We start from the raw sequence: 21,319 nt of genomic DNA, 5'->3' as shown, positions 1-21,319 counted from the left end.
CCATGGGTGATATAGTAGGCCTTGCAAGATCAGCAACCGCCTAGCACGATATCTGTTCGTTGGCCTTTTCAACAGACAGGCACGGGCCATTTGAGACAATGCGTGTCAGCAAACTTCCACCCAGCCCGCAACTCGTCGGTACAGTAAGTCCGGCGTTCGACCATCCGCGCACTCCTGCCCTGCCGTTGCAAATTGCTTGCCGTCTTCTGGGGTCTGGGAATCAGCTGCACCCTGCGGGACTTCACCAACCTGCCTTAACACTGTCCCATCGCACACCCGTTGAAGCATCCCTGGAGCTGCACAAGCAATGTGGACCGTGGACGGCGCCATCAGAAAGCACATCGTGGCGCCCGGTGGTCGCACCGCGCTGCAGCTGCCTCGAATGCAAACCAAAAACCTCCCCGCTCCGCAGCGCGATGGCTCGCCCTTTGTGGGGATTTTCCGCTTGCAGTCGTGGTGTAACAGGGGAAGTGCGCAGGTGAAGCTTCAGCGTGGGAGACATTTTTCGGCCCACGGGCAACATCGCTCCGCTGGGTCGCTGCGGCGTTGCGCGCTCGCGCTGCGCTTCCTGCCCTTGCATGTGCGTTCACTGCACTTGCTATGCGACGTTGGCTATGGTGGGGGCTGGGGGCGAGGTTCAGGCGCATCGCAGCAGCACGGTTGCGGAGTGTTGCGGCGAGCACGTCGTCCAGTCGTTGTGTGCATGCCCATGAACACCAGCAGCAGCCACACTACCGCGTCGAAGAAGCAATCTCCTACAATGTAGGGCACTGGCCACCGCATCAATACATTCGCGGCCAGGACAGCGTCCAGTTCAAGGCGACATTGTTCGGCTTTGGCTTCGGCTTTGGCTTTGGCTTGGCTTGGCTTGGCGTGTGGCTTTTTGGCTTTGGCTTGGCTTGGCTTTGATTTCGACGCTTGCCTGCAAATGCTGATGGCTCCACATCAAGGGCCTCGGTCGGAGGTGCAGTTCTACCAGTTTTTCTGTGCTGCGTATTTCCACACGTTTCTTGCCTTGGCAAATAGACCTAAGCTGCCGCTATTTGCATACAGTCGAAATGAAAAACAGAGAACAACCCTAATGTATGGTTCTGGTCGAGGACTAAGGCTGTCGCCCCCCTTTGGGGGGCGAGCCAACAGTCGTGCACTTCTGCCGCCCAGGCCACCTCAGCGGTAGCCAAGAAGCCCTGCTAGCCTGCCCCACCAGCCGCCCTCGGGAGCCGCGCCGCCTTCCCCGTTACTTCCCAGATCTTCAATCCCCACCTTGCCACCTTTCCTCTGCTCTATGGTTCCCCTCGCATGGTGTCTGAGGCCTCTATCTAATGACACGGTTGGCAATTATTGGCCTTACAGTGCCCGCCAAGGGTGCAACATGCCCCCATGGTGTGTTAGGGCCGTCCATGGCTCCCGCCAACGCTTCACATACTCCCCTCTAATATGCTTGGCATTGCACCTGCTGGCAACCACAAGCACAGGCTACCGTACGCGTCGCACGACGCATCACACGCACGTGTTGCAATCCTTCGCTCATTCAGCTGTATACCGTCCTCCACAAAACCTAGCCGCACTCACCACCAGTTACACATGCACTCAACTCATTTAGTGTAGTGCAGCCGCACGCGTGTGTGTCCCTTGCCCCACGAAGCAGTCACCAGCCAGCATCAACAACAACTCCCCATCGCTCCCGCTGCACCTCACGGACGGCTGCTCCTGGGCGAGTCCACACGTTGGTCGCTCCAGCCGTCGCCGCCACCAGCCGGTCACACCACGCCCGCGGACACATCCTGCGAGAGGGGTAGCAAGAACACATCACGACGGTGTGAGCGTGGGCCAGAAGGCAGCACGTAGCACGCCCAGGCTGGGACGTACGCGCGTATCGCACACATGTTGTAGTCAATCCGCGCACCACTCAGGCTGCGGCGCCAGTCGCCAGTCGCGCCCTCAGCCCTCTCAGCCTGCGGCACCCAGCCCGTCCCGCTCCCACCCGCCCCTTTGCGCCTAGTTCCAACTTCCGCCAACCTACCAGCCCCACAGTCCCGGCAGCCTTCACACCAGCCCTCAGCCCCCAGCTCCCAGCTCCCAACAGCCCCCACACCACCACCTCCACGCCACCCCCAAAGTTATTAGGGCAGCGAGCGTCCGTAGATCGCGACTACTCGCGCGTAGTAGTGTCGCCGTGCCGTCGCAAAATTAGGTCGTGTCAGGCTGTGCAGCAGCTTTACATCAAACGGGAACACTATTTCGGAGGGTCTACGCGCTGGAGCTGGAGCTGGAGCCGGGAGCTGGTCGACATCGTCGGTAACGCTTCATGTTCCGCAAGATGGTCTACCGTCTACCACTTCCTTAACTAATAATGAATGTAACCCCCCCCCCCCCTCGCACCTTCATCACCCGCTGCGTGACCAGGTCGGCGCTGATCATGGCCAGCGGCACTCCGTTGCCGGGCCGTGTGGAGGCGCCCACCAGGTACAGCCCCTTGACCTGCGTGCGTGTGCGGGGGTGAGTGAGCGAGTGGGCGTGTGTGTGTGTGACTGTGACTGTGTGTGTGGCTGTGTGTGTTGTCTGTGTGTGATCGTGTGTGAGTGCGTGAGTGTGTCTTTGTACACCTTGTGTACCGCATGCGTGTGTATAGCGTGATGTGTGTGCCTTTGTATACCTTGTGTAACACATGTGTGTGTATAGCGTAAAGAGTGTGTGTGTGTTTGTGTGTGCATGCTGGCGGGGGGGTACGTAGCAGGCATACGTTGATTGAGCGCTCGCATATGATCGGCGCGCGTGACCTGTATGCGATGGGCCGTGTATGGCGTCCCACCCTTACGCCTACCCAGCCGCCTCCACCACCAGCCCTCTCCACGCCCTTGCAACCAACGAGCCCCGCGAGCCCCGACACGCCCGCCCAGCGACACGCTCGCACTCGCACTCGCACCTGCTTGTCGGCGTTGGCGGGCCGGAACACCGACAGCTGGTTCAGGCCGTGGGACAGACCGAATGCCGCGCCGTGGGCCAGACCGTACCTGCGCAGTGGAGTGGGGGGAGGGGGGCGAGAGGAAGACAGGGCGTGTGAGGGGATTGCATTGGGCATGGGGGACGAGGGTGGCAAGGGGAATGCCTTGTACATCCGCCCATGCCGCTGCGTGACCGGTGCTGTGCCGTGTCCGTCCCCGAACCCACTCCTCCAGCCATTGCCGGATGCCCCGCGCCTTCCCCCGCTACTCATGCTCTAGGACTCCAAGCCGGTGTGTCAGATCCCGCCCCCCGCGCCTCCCGCGGGCCTCTCACTTGTCCCTCCACTGCACGGGGTCGATGACCAGCTCGTCTGTGATGTGCTTCTTGACGTGCGGCATGCCCGCCTCCGCCAGCGCGCGCAGCACCGCCTCCCGCCCCGCAGCCACAAGCTCCTTGTAGTCCACTGAGCGGTTGGGGTTGGCGAGGGGGGGGGAGGGGTTGCAAGGATGGGGGGAGGGTTACATACATTATTAGCTAAGAAGTGAAGGTGAGCCAGGGGGGTTGCAAGGATGTTTGGAAGAGTGGTACAGCATGCACTGAAGACGTGGGGGGTTGTAGATACCAGCCCAAAGTAAACCACCAACTAGAGGGGGGGGGGGTTGGAGTTTTGGAGTAGGCACGGCGCGGCGGGGGTCGCAGAGTTCAGGCGGGGGCCACAAAAGTCGAGCACCAGGGACAATGCACCCAGTGAAGGTGGGGGTGCGGGATGAGGGGATGAGGAGCGCTAGCAGCTGCACAACCGGACAGCCGGACACGGCCGGACCCGCACATCAGCAGTGCGCGGCGGCCGGCAGGTGATGAGGTGACGCACCTGGCGGCTGCGAGGCCGAGTTGGAGTCGGGCGACAGCGCGGAAGCCAACATGCCGCCGGCACCGCGGTTGCGCTCCGCCCGCTGCGCCTTGACGATCTGGTGGTAGGGTGTGTATGTGTGGCGGCCAGATGGCGTCAGCAAAGGTCAAGAGCGATACGGCGGTGCACGGCGCCTTTCTGCCGGCCGGCCAAACCCAAGCCAGCCTGCCAAAGCCATTCCCACCAAAACCGCCCCGTAGGTTTCAACCAGCCACACCGCACGCCCTGCTCCCCTGGAACTCCTGCGTCCCGCATGGACGGCGAATGGCAATCGTGAACAATCACCCCCCCCTCGCCCCCGCCTCCACCTCCCCCACCTCCCCCACTTCCCACTCCCCCCCACCTCCTGCATGTTGGCCACGGGCAGCAGCACCATGACACTGTCCTGCCCGGGCGGCGCGGCGGTGGGGTCGGTGCGGGCGGGGCAGTGCACGTAGAAGTTGGGGGAGCGGGGCAGCGTGTCGGCGCTGGTGGCGCGGACCCAGGAGCCCTCGAAGTCGCCTGCGCAGGAGGCATGGCGTGGCGTGGCGTGGTGATGAGATAACCAGCACGTGGCGTTGAGTACGGCAGCCCAAGCTCGCCGCATCCTGAGCACCCATCAAGGACATCACTCTCGAGCACACCAAGAATACTTCTACACATGCTCCGCGCACATAGCCCGACTCATTGCAACTTGCAACAAACGCGGCGCCGCCAGGTCCGCCAGCAGGCTAGATAGCCCCCGGCTGACCCCAGCCGGCCTCGCCAGGTCCCCACCACGCCCCCCGGCGCTCACCGCTGAGGAATACGTTGTGGTGCAGCAGTTGCTCCAGCCGCGTGCTGAGCGACCAGTTGAAGGCGATGACGCCGGCGCTGAACTCGGCGCTGGCGAGCAGCCGCCTGGCGGTGGCGGCGCCGTGCGGGGCGGCGGGGCCGGTCAGCAGCTCGTAGCTCAGCGGCACGTCCCTGGCAGGCGGCGGCGGTGGTGGTGGTGGGGGGGGATGGTGAGGAGGTGGTGGGGGTTACATCCATGACTAGTTAAGGACGGGGGGGGGATGGTGAAGAGGTGGCTGTGTGGCCGGAATGGGTTGGAGGCTCGGGGTGGGCTGGTATTCAAGTATTCTCCCCCCCTCTCACACACACCTGTTGGACACCACCACATCCGCCGCCACCTCCTCGCCGCTCTCCAGCGTGACGCCCGCCACCCGGTTGGCGCCGCCCGAGCTCCCGGCGGCGGCGGTGCGGATTGCCGCCACCCGCGCGCCGCAGCGCACCCGCACGCCCAGGCCCTGGGCCACCCGCGTCAAGGCGTCGCGGATCTGTGTGCGTGCGAGCGTGCGCAGGCACAGGGGGAGAGGGCGCCAAGCAGTTGTTGTTGTTGTTGTTGTTGTTGTTGTTGTTGTTGTTGTTGTTGTTGTTGTTGTTGTTGTTGTTGTTGTTGTTGTTGTTGTTGTTGTTGTTGTTGTTGTTGTTGTTGTTGTTGTTGTTGTTGTTGTTGTTGTTGTTGTTGTTGTTGTTGTTGTTGTTGTTGTTGTTGTTGTTGTTGTTGTTGTTGTTGTTGTTGTTGTTGTTGTTGTTGTTGTTGTTGTTGTTGTTGTATGTGTGTGTGTGTGTGTGTGTGTGTGTGTGTGTGTGTGGATTTCGAATGGCTAATGGAAAAGGGTGTTGGCACAGTGCGCTCGCGACTGCGTGTGTCTGCGTCTGCTTGTGTGAGCGCACTGCTGCTACTGGATGGGCCAGTCCTTTGCCAGCCGAACTGCTGACGACCGGACGCAGCCGCGAGAAACGAGCACGCACGGACTGACACACACGCCCCCACACGCCCCCACACACGCTCCCAACGCCACGCACGCCCCCCACACGTACGCCGACGCCCACCTGTCCGAAGCCCCCCAGCGGGTACCACACGCCGTCCGTCAGCTCGGTGGCCGCCAGCAGCGAGTACACGCCGGGGGCGGTGTAGGGCGACAGGCCCACGTACAGGTCCTATGTGTGTGTGGGGGGGGGGGAGTGGGGTGGAGAGGGTGACGAGGGGGCGGAGGAGGGATGTGAGGGGTTGCGAGGGCGGCCGCACTGGCTGGCAAGTCCGTTTCGGAGAACATGTTGCACTTCAGCACGGCGTGAGTGACCGACGTCGCGCAGTGCCTAATCGCTGGCCGGACCCGTTGGGTCTCAAGGGCGTCACACGCGGGCGCACGCATATGCCAATGTGACACATACACACCCACAGACACCCGCACTCACACACCCACACAGACCCACACATAATCACACACACACACACACACACACACATAAACACACATAAACACCCACCTGGAAGGTGAACAGCGCGCGGAGGCGCGGGTCGCGGAAGCGGTCCGCCATCCTGCACACGTGGCGCGGCGTGTCAGTCACCCGCCGCTCAAGGCGCCCAACAGCCAGCGGCAGCCGCCGGCCACCCGGGCCGCACAGGCGCACAGGCGGCACTCCGCACTGCGGACTGCCATCCTCCTCCCACACCTGCTCTTGCCCTCCACAGCACCACATCCCTTCCCCCCTTCGCCCCTCCCCCATGCCCCTCCCCCCTTCTTCATCAATCATGAATGCAATCCCCTCCTCCTCCCTCCTCCTCCCCTCCCCTTCTTCCCCACTTCTTAATCAATCATGCATGTCATCCCCCTCCCCCTCCCCCTCCCCCTCCCCTCCCCCTCACCTGCCGTGGTGCGGCGCCAGTAGCTCCACAAGCCCCACGCCGCTGAGCAGGTTGCGGATGTCGCTGTCGGCCGCCGCCCGCCCCACCAGCTCAAACAGGCTGTCGGCGTCGCGCTCGATGAAGCCCTCCACGCCCAGCTCCAGCGCGGCGCGGGAGGTGGCCAGCCAGTCCAGGTAGGAGCCGCCTGGGTGGGTGGGTGGGTGGGTGGGGGTTGTAGAGGGGGATTGCAAAGTGGAGGGACGGGAGCGGTGGGAGCGGTGGGAGCGGGATGAGGACTGGCAGGTGGAGGTCGAGCGTTTGGGCACGGGTACACGTGCTGCCTGTCCCGCCGGGCCTGCCTGTCCCCCCCCCCCCCTTGTTCTCCTGTCACCCCCCCTTCCCCCGCCACCCCCACCCCTGCCCGCCTCCCGGCCACCACCCACCCGCCCCCTTCTCAATGGCCTCCAGCTGCTCCACCATGCGCTGCACGTCGTACAGCAGGTCCAGCGAGCCAGCGCCCTGTGCAGGCAGTTGGCGGTTGGCAGCATGTTGGCAGCAGTTGGCAGCAGTTAGCGGTTGGGGCCACAGATGGGGTCAGTGGGCAGCAAGCCGCGGGCAGCCGTGTAAAGCCAGCATGAACATATACACACACACACACACACACACACACACACACACACACACACACACACACCTACACGCCCACACGCACGCGCACCTGGAAGAACACGCGGTATGCTGCGGGCGTGACGCGCACCACCGGCACCTGCTGCGGCAGGCTGGTACCCAGCGCCGCAAAGGTCTTGCGGTAGGTCTCAATGAACAGCATGAGGCTGGGCCCCGTGTCGAAGCGCACGCGGCCGCGCTGCACAGACTGGCAGCGGCCGCCCAGCTGGCTGTTGGCCTGACGGATGGCGGATGGCGGGAGGGGTGGGGTGGGGCGGAGCTTGTGAGGATGCGTGGGCAGGTGGCATACGGTTTCAGGGCAGGCAAATCGCAGCCAAGGTAGACTGTCGATTCGCGACTACGTAACTTCTACTAGGTACTCCTGGCTGTACCTTCCAAGGCTGAGCCAAACCCCGGCTGCCATGCCTCGCCGCTGCGGCGCTGCCCTTTGTCGGCGGGCGCACCGCACACAGCACGCAGCCCATCACACCCCACACACCTCACATCGCATGCCGCCCCTGTCCGCCCCCCATGACCCCACACACCGCATGCCGCCCCTGTCCGCCCCCCTCACCTCCAGCAGCACCACCTCCATCCCCTCCTTGGCCAGACGCGCCGCCGACACCAGCCCGCCAATGCCGCCGCCCACCACCACCGCCTTCTTCTTGCCGCCGCCGCCAGCGCCGCCTCCAGTCCGCACCGCAGCCCCGCTGCTCCGAGCGCTACTGCTGCTAGTACTACTACTACTGCTACTGCTAGTGCTGGTGCTGGTGCTGGCGGCGCCGCTGCGCGCGGCCGCCTCTGGCGACTGCGGCAGCGACGCCTGGCCAGCGAAGCGACCGGCCGCGGCCGCGGCCGCCGAGGCCGCCTCCCGCCATGACGGCCGCTTGGGGTCTGCCTCCTGCTTCGGCGCCGCAGCCGCGGCTCCCGAGTTCAAGTTCGAGGTTGCGAACGAGGAAGACGAGGACGAGGCCGCTGGAGCCCGAGAGCCCGGCACGGCGCCTTCCGGCGGCTGCGGCTTGCGCTTCATCATGGCTGGCAGGCTGAAGGGCATGCCACCGAAGGGCGAGGGCGAGGATGTTTCAGAGCCTGCGGCGCCAGACGCAGCGTCCGACGCCGCCGCGGCCTCAGCGGAAGCCGCGCTGCTACTGCTCCGGGCGCTGCCGCCTTCAACGCTACGGCTAGTGCTTGACCCGCTGCTATTACTACTGCTAGTGCTCGTGCTAGTGCTCGTGCCACTGCTGCCGGGGCTGCTGGGGCTTGCGGGCGGGGGCGTGGGGACGTACACGGGCGCCCCAGGCAGCGGCGCGTCGCCCTCGTCCCGTGAGGCCGCCAGCGCCGCCGCCAGAGCCGAGCTAGACATGCCCAGGGGCTTGGGCTGCGGGTGCCGCTGCCCCTGCGCCGGCCCCACGCCCAGACCCGACGGCGAGCCCGGACGCCCCGGCAACCCGGCGCCAGCTGCCTTGGGTGCTGCTGCCGGTCCTGACCTGCTACTGCTGGCGCTGCTGCTGGTGCCACTGCTGCTACTGCCGGCCGCGGCGGCGGTGCCGCGCGGCGGCGGCATCTTGATGTCCTGCGTCCGCGCCAGCTCGGCTCGGAGCCGCGTCAGCAGCGCGGCGGTGTCCTCCGTCAGAGTCACCGCGCTGGCATCCCGGCCCCGGCCCGGCGACGGCGGCTTGTCGGCAGCCGCCCCGCCAATGGGCGCCGAGGTGGCGGCGGCCGCGGCCGCGGCGGCCGGCTGGCTGGGCTGTTCCCGCGTGCCTGGGCTGGGTGACCGCTGGGCAGTGCTGGCGGTTGAGATGGGCCCGGGGGTATCTGGCGCAGGGGCTTGCGCCTTCACGGGAGCTGGAGCAGAGGTGGGGGCATCATCCTCATCAAAGCTGCTTCCGGCTTCCGCTGCAGCGGCGGCAGCTGCCGCTGCTGCCGCCGCCGCTGCAGCTGCAGCTGCCGCCGCAACCGGGTCGTTCTCATCATAGTCGTAGGAGCTGGTGGCAGCTGGCCGAGCGTCTGATGCAGCTGCCGCTGAGGCCTCAGCGCGGGCAGGCGCGGAGCTAGAGGAGGGCTGGTCCACGTCCCAAGGGCTGGGCGGCACGGACGTCCCTGGGGCCACGGCGCCGCGCGACACGTCCACACCAGCGACCGCTGGCGCACCCAAGACCGCTGCAGGAGACACCGCCGCAACATCCAGTTGCGCTGGTGAAGCCCAAGGATCGGGAAGGACTGAGGCAGTCTTTTCGGCGCCAGTTTCATTCACGGCGGCCTTCCCCAGCAAGCTTCCTCGCCGTCGGCTCCCAGGACCATGATAAGCTCCGTGGTAGCACGAGCGGGCTGCCCCGCGCGTGAAGTCGAGCGCGGAGCGCGCACTTGCACGAATTGGATTTGCGCGCATAGTTCTTGTCCCAACACCCTGCCCAATACAGATGCTATATAGTTCGCATCTAAAGGTCCATGTAAAGCTTCAAGCAAAAACGTTTGTCGTTCGGAAGTGCAGGTTAGGCCACGTCGACCGTCTGAATACAGACCGCTGCTATGCTCGCGTGATTATTTGCATCAAGATGTTTGTTATATATAACGTGTATGACCACACACTGAAACAGCGAGAGCAGACTCAAGTTGCAACCAATCCCGTGAGAAAGTCTTCGCTGGACTTCCTTGAACCGGGTTGCGTGGAACATATAGTTATACTGTACTCACTATAGCTGCACGTGTGTTAAGGAGTAGGACGGCCTTACACGAGGCCCTTGGTGACCACAGATCGGAAGACCCTAGGTTCAAGCTCGACACCTCTTTTGCGCTTTTCGCGCTCTTGGGTCACACGCAGCGGCAATGGGCGGTACCAGGGCCGCTATCATCGCGGCGTCCACAGTAACCGTGGTTGCTGGGGCCGCGATTAGCGGGATTTTGCTTCGCCCGCACTGGGTGCCCGCGGCCGCTCGATGCACCAGCACCGTCTCCACTTGGCTGTTCCGGAAGAAGGCCAACCCTGTCATGAGGCCCCCGGCCGCACTCGGTAAGCCCAAGAGGCCACAGGTCGTGTCGGAGCCATGGGTGTTGCACGATGCTGGTTTGCTCCTCACGCGCTGTGCGACCTTACTACTCGCTTGACCTCTGCACCGCCCATCAACCCCACAGGCGCTCCTCAGACGGGTCTATCTGTGGAGCCCAGCCAGTACCCCCAGGCAAGAGGACTGGGCTGGGGGAGGCAGAAGAAGCCATCAGACGGGGTTGATTGAACTGGGTGGGTGAAGAGGATGTGTGATGTGGTATGGGCACAGGGCCGGACCGGCCAAACACGCACGGGGGCCATGCCAGGGTCTCCCATGCGCCGCCCTCTGTGTGTGTGTTTGTGTTTGTGTGCCTCCTCAGGTCCGTCGCGGCGAGGTGGTCGAGACGCTTCACGGCGTGCGGGTGGCGGACCCCTACCGCTGGCTGGAGGACCCGGACTCGGAGGACACACGCGAGTGTGAGTGCGTGTGTGTGCAGGGGTGGGTTGTAATTACCAGCCTTAATTTAAACGAACTGGGGGGGCGGCAGGCAGGGGGCTAGGGAGGCAGGTGGGCAGGTGGCGGGGGCAGGGCCTCGGCTTGTGTGGAGCAGAAGGTGCTGTGAGGGGGAGGGGGGGGCTTTTGGCTGGAAGGAGACGTGGCGCGTGGGGACGTTGTCTGACTGGGCGTGGCGGTTTCGGAGGCATGGGTGGGGCCGATCTGCGATTCCGGGCAGCACCTGCGAACGGCCGCGGCATGTGCATGTGCGTGTGCATGACTCCACGCCCCCGCCCAAGTGCTCCCCCCTTGCTGTACCACTGTGCCCCCCTGGCGACGACCACCCACCTGCAACTCCCCCTTCCTTAACTAGTCATGAATGTAAACCCCCACACACAGTCCACTCTACCACTTCGTTAACTAGTCATGAATGTAACTCCCACACACAGTCGTAACGGCCCAGAACGCGCTGACCAACGAGCTGCTGGCCAAGTGCGAGACCCGCGAGCCGTTCAGGTGAGAGAGGGGGGAAGCCGACAGGGGGACAGACTTGAAGGGGTTGTGGCCGTGTGGACTGGCTGCCAGCAACACGCTTCGTCTCACGTCTCGGTCCTGGCTCGCTGCTTCTCGAACAGTCGCAGCCGCTTTCTTACTCCGTCATATAACGGAAGCCGTTTACACGCTTGCGTGCAGTACGCAACCCGCTTACGCCCCCGCTCCTCCCTCCCTACACGCGCTCCCACGCTCGCAGGAAGTTATTCACGGCGCTGTTCGACTACCCCAAGTTTGGGGCGCCCTTCAAGTGCGGCAGTGAGTGATATGGGCTTGGCAGCAGCAATATGCAGGGGCAGGCGCTCACCTGGGGCTGGGGGGGGGGGAGTGGGATAACGGATGGCTCCCATCGGCGCCGTCAGGTGGCAGGGTGCGCGCGCCAGGCTCAATCGCATGCGTTTGTTGCCACGACCCCCTCCCCCGCTCTACCATGTCTCTACCAAATTATGAATGTACCCCTCACTCCGCCCGCAGGCCGCTACTACTACTACCACAACAGCGGCCTGCAGCAGCAGTACGTCATCTACAGCCAGGCGGAGGCCACCCTGCAGGCGGAGGCAAAGCTGTGTGAGCGCGGGTGGGCTGAGGCGGGGCTGAGGCGGGGCTGACGCGGGGCTGAGGCGGGGCTGAGGCGGGGCGGGTCTCGCCGGGGTCGGCTGTGGCATGTGGTACAAGAGCGCGGTGACGCACGGTGCAGATGGAACGGTGTGCGTGGCGTGCGGGTTGGAGTAGACGTCATGAAGGCCGGGGCGTGGTGGCCGGCGCTGCGTGGCGGCACCACCTGAGCCCAACGCCAACACAGCATGGGCTGTTGACACGCCTTACCTCTGCCACCTGTTGTGCCCGCCCGCCCGCCCGCCCGCCCGCCCGCCCGCCCGCCCACCCCTGCCGCGCTCGCAGTCTTCGACCCCAACACGCTGTCCGAGGACGGCACCGTGGCGCTCAGCAACATGGAGTGGAGCGAGGACGGCAGGTGCGGGGCCGGTGCAGGGGGGTGGGGTGGGGTGGGGTGGGGGTGCGGGCCGTGTGGGGGCGGCAGGGTGAGGCTGTGCGGCTGCGGGGCGGGGCGGCGGGTCATGTTCATTGGGGTACGTGTGTGGTGGGTACGGCTGTGCGTTGGCTGCTGCCGCCAGCACGCGCTGCCAGCACCTTTGAGGCTTGAGCCCCGTACACCTACCTCCCCACCACCACCTCCACCCCCGCCCTCCCGCCGCAGCCTTGCCGCCTACAGCCTGAGCAAGGGCGGCAGCGACTGGTGCACCATCCAGGTGCTGCGCGTGGACCCCTCCGGCGCACCGCCCACGCCGCTGGCCGACAAGCTGGAGTACGTCAAGTTCAGCAGCCTGGCCTGGACGCACGACCAGCGCGGCTTCTTCTACAACCGTTACCCCGACCCGGCCTCCCGCCCCGCCGACCTGGGCACGGAGACAGACAGCAACACGCACCAGCAGCTGTGCTACCACGCGCTGGGGACGCCGCAGGTGGGGGAGGGGGCAGGTGGGGTGCAGTTGGAAGGAGGGTTGCAGGGAGGGGGTAGGTGCGTGCTTGTGGACGGGTGTACGGTGCAGGGGCAGGTTCGTGGCCCTAGTCGCGACACGGCGCCTGGAAGGGCTTGTTGTGACCGGTTGTAGGCAGGGCGGCAGCGCGCGAGGATGGCGGGGACTGGGGACCCAGGCCCGCCAGCTGCCCCGTGGCCGCGCTCACACACACGCCTGCTTGCCCGTGTCTCCCGGGCCCTGTCCGGCATGCTTCCGCCTCGCGGCCCCTGCCTGGCCCCCCCTTGGGAGTCTGCGCACACCTCGGCCCATGTGCTCGTGTGTGCGCAGTCGGAGGACCCGGTGATCTGGGCCATGCCCGACCACCCCACCTGGATGAGCGGAGCCGGAGTCACCGATGACGGCAGGTGAGCGAGCAAGAGCAAGAGCAAGGGCAAGAGACTCGGGCGGTCGGCAATTGGCTGGCGTGGGGAGCTGACTCTGGAGGACAAGAGGGAGCGAGCACGCATACGGCGCGTGTAACACGCGGCTACATTGCAGCTCGCACGCAGCTCTGCTTGGGCGCACACAGCCCTTACAGCCCGCCGTGTGCAAGCCCCGACTCAAAACGCACACACGCGCTCGGGACATCCGCAGGTACCTGGCCCTGTACATCAGCGAGGGCTGCCTGCCCGCAAATCGCCTGTACCTGGTGGACATGCAGGTGGGCGGGGGTTGATCGTACAGAGGGGGCGTGTTGCGGGGAGGGCAGGGGCGTGTGTGTGAATGGGAGGAGGAGGACAAGCTGACTGGCTGGGTGTGGGGCTGCTGGAGGAGGGAGCGCGAGGTAGTGGTGGGCCGGGGCTGGCGGCCGCCAAGTCAGCAGACGGGGCCTCAGACAGAAGTTAAGGCGCGTGTTGTGTTGATGAGGGAATGGAGTGCAATGGCGCCGGTGTGGGCGTACGGGTACGTGGGCACCGAGGTGTGCAGCAGCGCGGCGCTTGTGTTGCTGCAGCGTCGCCCGACTGTTGAGTATCCGAACGCACGTTCCCTATCTCGGCGCGCTCAAGCTGGCAGGGGACGTTCTGGTGCTCGTACTCGGGCGACGCTGCAGCACCACTGCTACTCGGGTGCTGCAGACCTTCCTGGCGTCTTGCCATTGCAATCTGGTGGACACGCCCACCTATCGTTTTGCCCGTCCGCCTGTTGAAATACTTGTTGCTGGACGCACATGCAAAACATGATGCCTGCAACGCGGCAACGCTCCACAGGCCCTGGACAAGAAGGCGGACGGCGCGGTGGACTGGGCCAAGTACGACTTCTTCAACAAGGGTGAGGCGAGCAGCAGTGAGACAGGCTGCTGTTATGCATACATGTCAAAGTGTGTACGCGAAGGTGCACGTGTGTGTGGTGCCAAGCTGCCTGACGGCGCGCTAGCGGGCATCAGCGGGCAATGTATCAGGCTGTCGAGCTGCTTGTGCACCGATGTTTGCCCTGGCTGACGTATGTGGAACTATCAGCACAACTCCTTGCCCTGAGCCTTCTCCATCCCCGTAACACTGCCTGAATCCGCCCCGTCCTCGCCGCCCACCACCACGCACACCCGCCTAGGCTCCAAGAAGCTCCCCGTTGTGAAGCTGGTTGACGACTTCAGCGCCTCTTTCAGTGTGGTGGCCAACGAGGGAACCACCTTCTACATCATGACGAACCTGGACGCGCCGAGATACAGGTGCGTGGGCGGATGAGGGCGCATGCAGGGCACACGCCTACGTGACTGGATCAATAGATGTTGTGGACAAGTGCTTGTGCATCTACTGAGATTACGACTATTGCTTTCCTTGCTGTTCCAACGCAGGCTGGTGAAGATTCCGGACGTGACGTCCGCCGGCCCTGCCTCCAGCTGGCCTGACCACATCGCGCAGCACCCCAAGGACGTGCTGAAGGGCGCTCTGGCTCTCAAGGGCGATGTGCTAGTGGTGCGCTACCTGCGTGACGTCGTGGCGGCGCTGCAGCTGCGGCAGCTGGGCTCGGGCGCCCTCACCAAGGAGCTGCCGCTGCCGGGCGTGGGGAGCGTGGGTGCCATGAGCGGCGACCGCAAGGGCAGCGAGCTGTTCTTCTCATTCACCAGCTTCACGGAGCCCGGCGCGCTCTACCGCATCGACACCGCGCCCGGCAGCGCTCTGGAGCCGCAGCTGTTCCGGCGCACGGAGCTCAAGGTGCCGCACAGCGCGGACGACTACGTCACCAAGCAGGTGTTCGTGACCTCGGCCGACGGCACGCAGGTGCCCATGTTCATCACGCACCACAAGGACACCAAGCTGGACGGCTCGGCGCCAACGCTGCTGTACGGGTACGGCGGTTTCAACATCGCCCTCACGCCCGGGTTCAGCGCCAGCAGGTGAGACTGGTGGATGCGGTCAGTCGGGAGTGCGGTTGGGAACGAGGTAGGATTGGAACGGCGATTGGGCCTCTGGGGCACTTTGGGACTTGTTCGGGGCGTTGGCGTCTCCTGTGTGTGCCTTCGTTTACGGTATGTTGCACCGCCTTGTCCTTGACACCCCGAAGCGTCCCGTCTTGTTGCGCATTCTACGCCTTCCCCTTCGCTCCACATACCTGCCTACGCACCGAACCCCCAACCCCCAAAAAACCCTCCCGCACGCAGGCTCGCGTTCATGCGCGGCTACGGCGGTGTGTTTGCCCAGGCCAACCTGCGCGGCGGCGGCGAGTACGGCACTGACTGGCGCAACGCCGGTTCCACGCACAACAAGCAGAACGTGTTCGACGACTTCCAGGCGTGTGCCGAGTACCTGATCCGCGAGCGCTACTGCTCGCCCGCCAAGCTGACCATCCAGGGCGGCTCCAACGGCGGCCTGCTTGTGGCGGCGTGCGCCAACCAGCGACCCGACCTGTACGCGTGTGTGCTGGGGCAGGTGGGCGTGATGGACATGCTGCGGTTCCACAAGTTCACCATCGGCCACGCCTGGATGACGGACTACGGCAACCCCGACCGCGCCGCGGACTTCTCCTGGATCTACCCCTACTCGCCGCTGCACAACGTGCGGGCGCCCGAGGGAGGGAGCCGCCAGTACCCGGCCATCATGCTGGCTACGGGTGCGTACGTGTGTGCTGCAAGGATGACAAACACGCCACGTCACCCGCTGCTCTTCGCGCCTGCCAAGCAAGTTGCACTTGCCGGCCTCCCTGTTACCCCTCCACTCCCTCCCACGCTCCTGCCTGCCCTCTCCTCCAGGCGACCACGACGACCGCGTGGTTCCGCTGCACACGCTCAAGCTGCTGGCCACGCTGCAGCACAACCTGGCCGCAGCCGACCCAGCCGCCTCGCCGCAGCGCAACCCGCTGCTGGCGCGGATCGAGGTCAAGGCCGGGCACGGGGCGGGCAAGCCCACGCAAAAGGTGAGCCAGGAACGCGTGGCGTGGCGGGGCGGGGTGGGCGGCGCGCAGCGCAAGCGGCTGAGGACTCATGGTGACTGTGTCAGACTCAGATGCAATGTGGGACTGATGCTGGCCCGGAGCGCGCTGCGCCGTCAGCTCGGCAAATGACATTCGTGAAATAACTTGTCTCTTGTTGTTTTCTGCGCGCAGGTCATTGACGAGAACGTGGACCTGTTCGGCTTCGCCGCCAAGTGCATGAACGCCAAGTGGGTTGACAAGCAGCCCGTGTCTGAGCCAGCCAAGCCCGCGGCGGCGGCGGCGGCGCCCGCGGCGGCACCGGCGGCGGCGGTTGCGGCAGCGGCGCCCGCGGCGGGGGCGACAGCGGCGGCGGCTAAGCCGGCGGGCGCAACGGCTGCAGCGGCACCGGCACCGGCGCCGCCGGCCACGAAGGAGCCGGCAGCACCCGCGGCGGGTAGCAGTGCAGCGTCCAAATAGCGGCGCCGGTGTGGAAGCTGATGCTGGTGTGGGCGGATAGTGGGAGTGGCGACGGCGGCGGTGTGCGAGTGGCACTGCGGCGGTGGCAGCAGAGGGCCCAGTGGTGGAGGCGCAGGCCCCAGCAGCGGCACAGAGGGGACATGCATGTGCGGAGGGGTGGGGGCAGGGCGGGTTTCCCGACAAAGCGCCACCCTATAAACGGCGCCGGCGCGCAGGCTGAGACCTGCCGGTATCTGGTTGTGGTCTTTGCTGGCGAGCATAGCGTGGCACGGTGTGTGGGTTGTTGCCTGCTGTGCTCGGCTTGACAGCGGGACGTGGCTGGACACATTATGGCGGGCCGTGCCTGTACGAACCGACCCCGGCTATGTCCGGGAGATGAGGCAGACGCTTGCGGCCTCACGTGGCGTGGCCCACTTATCCCATGCGAGGGGAACCACATATCTTGTGGCTTCGCAACTGCACTTTTAGTGAGGGGGAAACCCCAACCCCACGGGGAAGCCCCAACCCGAGTGCGCTGGACTGCACTGAGAGTGGGCACGCCTCGTGTGTATCATCATGTCATGTTACAACTTGTGTTCATCTCCGGCACTCTGGGGACCCACTTGGGTGCCCCTGACGGTTGGGGTGCCGGCGCACTTACTTGCTGCACCGTGCATACCAGGGGAGGTGCATACGGTATGTGCCGCATTGAGTCAACATTCAACCAATTGCATCTCATTCGAACACCTCATTTGGGTTAACGAACCTCAATGTGCGTGTGCATGTGTGCGGGACGGACTGACGGACGTGACGTGCAGTTGGGCCGTCAACCTAGCCACGGTGCTCACACACGCACGTGCATGTCCAATAATGGGCACCGGGCTTGCAGCAAGCTAGCTAATATGCAGACTTTAGGCAGGCACACAGGCCAGGCCGCGTCATACGGTATGCAACACACGCACGCACGCAATGCAAGCCGCCTCAAACTGGTCAAACCTCAACAACCAAGAGAACAATGTGGGCAGTCATCCCTGATGCGCTGCCTTCAGGGCGTGCCGGACTGCTGCCGCTTGCTGCTGCCGCGCATGTAGAGCGGCACGTGCGCCGCCTCTTCCTCGGGGCTAACAAAGGAGGGCACCGTGAGCACGGGCTGACTCCGCCCAAACATGGTGTTGTAGAGTGCCGCTTGGTTGTTGAGCAAGGCAGCCAGGTGGTGATTGAGCTCGGCGGTCAGCGGATGATCAGCACACGCACGGCGGTAGACCTCGCTTGGATTAGGCTGGCTAATCATCCAGCCGTCGGAGAATAGCGTAATGTCCCGGCAGGCGCCGATGATGGTACCGGTGTGCTGCTCGCTTGACTTCCAGACTGTGTGAACGTAGGGACTGCCATCGGCGGATGCGCGGCGGCTGCCGGCAGGGGATGTGGTCGGAGAGGGCCTGCGCGAAGGAGAGCACAGGCAAGGAGGCAGCCGTCAGCACATCTCAAGGCAAGCCATTTGAGCGAGGACGCCTCGAGACAAGCTGTTGTATGGCCGGTGCAGCAGTCAAGCAGTCAACGTTGCCGCGGCCCGGGATGTCGTCGCGCACAGGTAAGGGGGCTAGCAACTCAGGGCAATCCTCTTCGCCCAGGGCCCTCTACCGGAAGTCCCATATGCTGTGAGAGCGTCTGGGTACTCGTCGGCAAGCCCAAAGCCATCAGCGAGTAGTAGTGGCTCGCGCATCGCAATCGTACGCTCAGCCCCGCTTCAGTCCCCGTCTCGCTCAGGCCCGCCGCAAGGAGCCTTTGACTTACCGGGGAGTGTAGGCGTTCTCCACGTTCTCGAAAACGAAGAAAGAAGACATTGTCGACTTGTAACTGACGGTAGGATGGTAAAGCAGGAATGCTAGGAGAAGAGAGCTTCAAAACAAGGACAGGGCAGAAGTAGAGGTGCTAGCTTTAGCGAGAGAAGGAGCGCAGCGAATGCGGTGTAGAGCGGTGGGCTCTGGCTCTTGAACTCAAGCGAACGCCCACCCCCGTACTGTCGCGATTTTCCAGGCTGGCAGCCCCGTCGGTCATGCAAATCGCTACGGGCGTGCTCGGGGCGCTCGACGCTATTACATTCAGCGCAACATCGACTTCTTTGCACACTGTGCAGAGCTGTGCGCGACGACTGGGTGGCACTTGCAGCAAAACTAACATCTTAGGATGTCTAGCACGCACACCCCGTCACCAACCATATGAAATTGTGATAAGATTGTGAGATAGCATATGTACATTTCAGTGCAGCACCATGTACAGCATAGAGTTTTCACAGCGTGCAGCTCTCACTCGGCAAGGGCGCCACCAGCCAGCGTGTGTTAGGAATGCCGCCCCTTCGCCGCTGCCCCGCACCAGCCCGGGACCCTGTTCAGCGCCCTGCCCACCTGGGCCAGCCCATTGGTTCAAATGCTGAACGCTGCATGGTGGCATTTCCAGGTGTCTTATGTTTCAGGCCACTGCACATGCCGCAAAGCGTTGTGCAAGGCCCATGGAACAAGCGTTCAAACACGTTTAAACCGCAAAGGCCGGAGGAAACGCCCTGCATCCCAAAGCACATGCACTGCTGCCGCTGCTGCCATCAGTTCGTTGTCATGCGCATTAGTTGGCACGACACGTTGACACCCACTCCACACTCTTCACTCTGCTCCATGAAGGACTACCCCTGGCCAGGTGGCTCCGACTCTCCTCCATCCGAAGCACGTCATGCCCAACAACCGCACGCCTTGCCTCTTCGGCTCTTCCCTGCGTGCCGCTTCCTCGCTTGCGCAGCTGTCAGCCCCCGCTCTGCTCACTCATGACTCATCACGCTCCCTTGCGCCGGCCTTCAAGGCCCCACTCCTCGCCACTCACCACATCCGCAGCCCCCGCCCCCGCCTCATGGAATGAACCCCACCCCGCACGCAACGCTTCCCTCGGTCACATGCTTGCAGCTTGTTTACGGTATGCCGCACTTCCCGCAATCCCCCATCCTCACGAGTCACGACATGTCGACATCTTCATAACACCTGCACTACGCATCTGGGTCGTTGCTGTCCACTACATAGGTCCACTACGTCGTTCAGCAGTGCCATGTCCATCTGTATGTGTGCGATGGGACAGTGGCAAGGCAAGTTGGTAAAGTCCCGTAGGGTGTCCATCTGTATGTGTAGGTGGAGGAAGGAACATCATGGGGGAAGCAGGGGGAAATTCAGGAAGCCAGCAGCAAGGGCAGGCGCAGCAGGGATCACAACAGCACGAACCCGGGCGAAACCCCAACCCTGTCCGGCTCCAGTTTATTGCGGCCGCACCTTCGCGCCGAACACGCCGTCTTTGACGCGCTCCGGCGCGCCGTACTGCCGCCGTACCTCCTCCACCAGCTGACTGTACAGGTCCTTGGCCTGTGCATGTGCCTGTGTGTGTGTGTGTGTGTGTGTGTGTGTTATTAAACAGCTAGCACAAGGGGAACAAAGCACAAAGACACTGTATGCGATACAGCAAAACGAGCGTGTGTGTGTGTGTGTGTGTGTGTGTGTGTGTGTGTGTGTGTGTGTGTGCGTGTGTATGTGCGATACCGGTTGGAAAGGGCAAGGGGGAAGGGCCCCGTGCGTGTGCGTGTGTGTGTGTGTGTGTGTGGCCGGGTGGTGGGGAAAGCAACCAAGGTCAACAACAGCGGCAGGGCGCACAGAAGTGATTGGTTTTCGCGCTTCAGCCCGCTGCACTGCCGCCGTACGTACCTCTGGCTGTAAGAAGCGATTCGGAAACCGGGGCGGCGCGGTGCAAGGTTTGCGTTGATCGTGCTACTCGGCCTCACAGTCCGCCCGCCCCGCCCATTTCGCGGAGTCTTGGCCCCTCCTGTGCCCCAGGTTTTCTTCCGCATGTACACGCAGGCGGAGGCGCAGCGGCTGGGGCTGCACGGCTGGTGCGAGAACACGGCGCGCGGCACCGTGCAGGGCGAGCTGGAGGGGCCTACGGGGGTCACCATATGTGCGTGTTCGCATACACGAGTAGCACGGTATGCACAACTTCAGGCGGCGCGCCTGGGCTCTACGGCTTGTGAGGGTAGGGGCCGCCGGGCAAAATGGTATAGGTGAGTAGAGGTAAACCGTCGAGCTAACGTGCGTGTCGAAACCATCTTGCGTGTGTGTGATGCGTGTACTTGGGCTCTGTGCCCGCCGCTGCTGCGCCTTGCGAGTTAGTACAGTACGTACGGCACTTGACGGCCCGACGGGTTTGCTGGCTTAATAGTGTACTGTGTACTTCCGCCCCGTGGCTTCCAAGGTAGGATGCGTTCGCCGGTGTGCTCACAGGAGTGCAGAGAGCAGCTAGGAGCAGGGGGTGCAGCAGCAGTGGGCGAGTGCTGAGCCATCCCGAGCCATCCAGTGGCTGTGCAGCTCGCAGATGGGCCAGTGGACGACGTGCCCCGCTGCAGGCGTGCACACACACACACACACACACACACACACACACACACACACACACACACACACACACACACACACACACACACACACACACACACACACACACACACGGCGCCGCTTGGGTGGGCTTCGTTTTGTTGTTTTTTTCTAACACACACACACACAAGGCCATTGTGGCTGGCGTTCCGCACTAACACCGCCACGAGGGAAGTGAGGGACCGACCCTGTCGGGCTGTCCCGTGTGGGCCTCGTGAACACGGCATCTGTGGCCGGACCAGTCATGCCAGTGCGGGTTGGTATGACACAGATGACAGGACAGAATGCGTGGGCATTGGGTCTGTTTCATG

General features: G+C 63.9%; 3 protein-coding genes across 3 annotated transcripts; 1 reads left to right on the top strand and 2 right to left on the bottom strand.

Annotated features, from left to right (window-relative positions):
- Positions 1–1,335: 1,335 nt before the first annotated feature.
- Positions 1,336–9,710, bottom strand: CHLRE_12g541750v5 (uncharacterized protein). Its single transcript, XM_043068772.1, has 14 exons — positions 7,750–9,710; positions 7,228–7,413; positions 6,953–7,028; positions 6,531–6,714; positions 6,152–6,203; positions 5,714–5,821; positions 4,979–5,154; positions 4,632–4,801; positions 4,200–4,357; positions 3,818–3,914; positions 3,280–3,409; positions 2,927–3,014; positions 2,383–2,481; positions 1,336–1,784 (listed from the first exon to the last, which is right to left on the bottom strand). Exons 1-14 carry the CDS (start codon positions 9,562–9,564, stop codon positions 1,761–1,763), a joined length of 3,363 nt encoding a protein of 1,120 aa, XP_042919191.1. The 5' UTR covers positions 9,565–9,710; the 3' UTR covers positions 1,336–1,760.
- A 100-nt stretch (positions 9,711–9,810) lies between these two features.
- On the top strand, positions 9,811–18,556 carry CHLRE_12g541800v5 (uncharacterized protein). The gene is made up of 16 exons (XM_043068774.1): positions 9,811–10,185; positions 10,308–10,354; positions 10,542–10,638; positions 11,107–11,173; positions 11,409–11,467; positions 11,684–11,776; positions 12,110–12,182; positions 12,426–12,690; positions 13,036–13,112; positions 13,342–13,408; positions 13,956–14,016; positions 14,296–14,413; positions 14,540–15,082; positions 15,347–15,795; positions 15,935–16,098; positions 16,288–18,556. Exons 1-16 carry the CDS (start codon positions 10,002–10,004, stop codon positions 16,570–16,572), a joined length of 2,649 nt encoding a protein of 882 aa, XP_042919190.1. The 5' UTR covers positions 9,811–10,001; the 3' UTR covers positions 16,573–18,556.
- Positions 18,557–18,635: 79 nt separating this feature from the next.
- CHLRE_12g541851v5 (uncharacterized protein) lies at positions 18,636–20,750 on the bottom strand. The gene is made up of 3 exons (XM_043068776.1): positions 20,363–20,750; positions 19,860–19,961; positions 18,636–19,649 (listed from the first exon to the last, which is right to left on the bottom strand). The coding sequence occupies exons 1-3, from the start codon at positions 20,531–20,533 to the stop codon at positions 19,569–19,571; spliced, it is 354 nt and encodes a 117-aa protein (XP_042919189.1). The 5' UTR covers positions 20,534–20,750; the 3' UTR covers positions 18,636–19,568.
- Positions 20,751–21,319: the final 569 nt, after the last annotated feature.

Source organism: Chlamydomonas reinhardtii, chromosome 12 (assembly GCF_000002595.2).
Source record: "Chlamydomonas reinhardtii strain CC-503 cw92 mt+ chromosome 12, whole genome shotgun sequence".
Lineage (NCBI taxonomy): Eukaryota > Viridiplantae > Chlorophyta > Chlorophyceae > Chlamydomonadales > Chlamydomonadaceae > Chlamydomonas > Chlamydomonas reinhardtii.
Note: the sequence above shows the minus strand (reverse complement) of the source record. Positions and strands in the feature narration are given on the sequence as shown.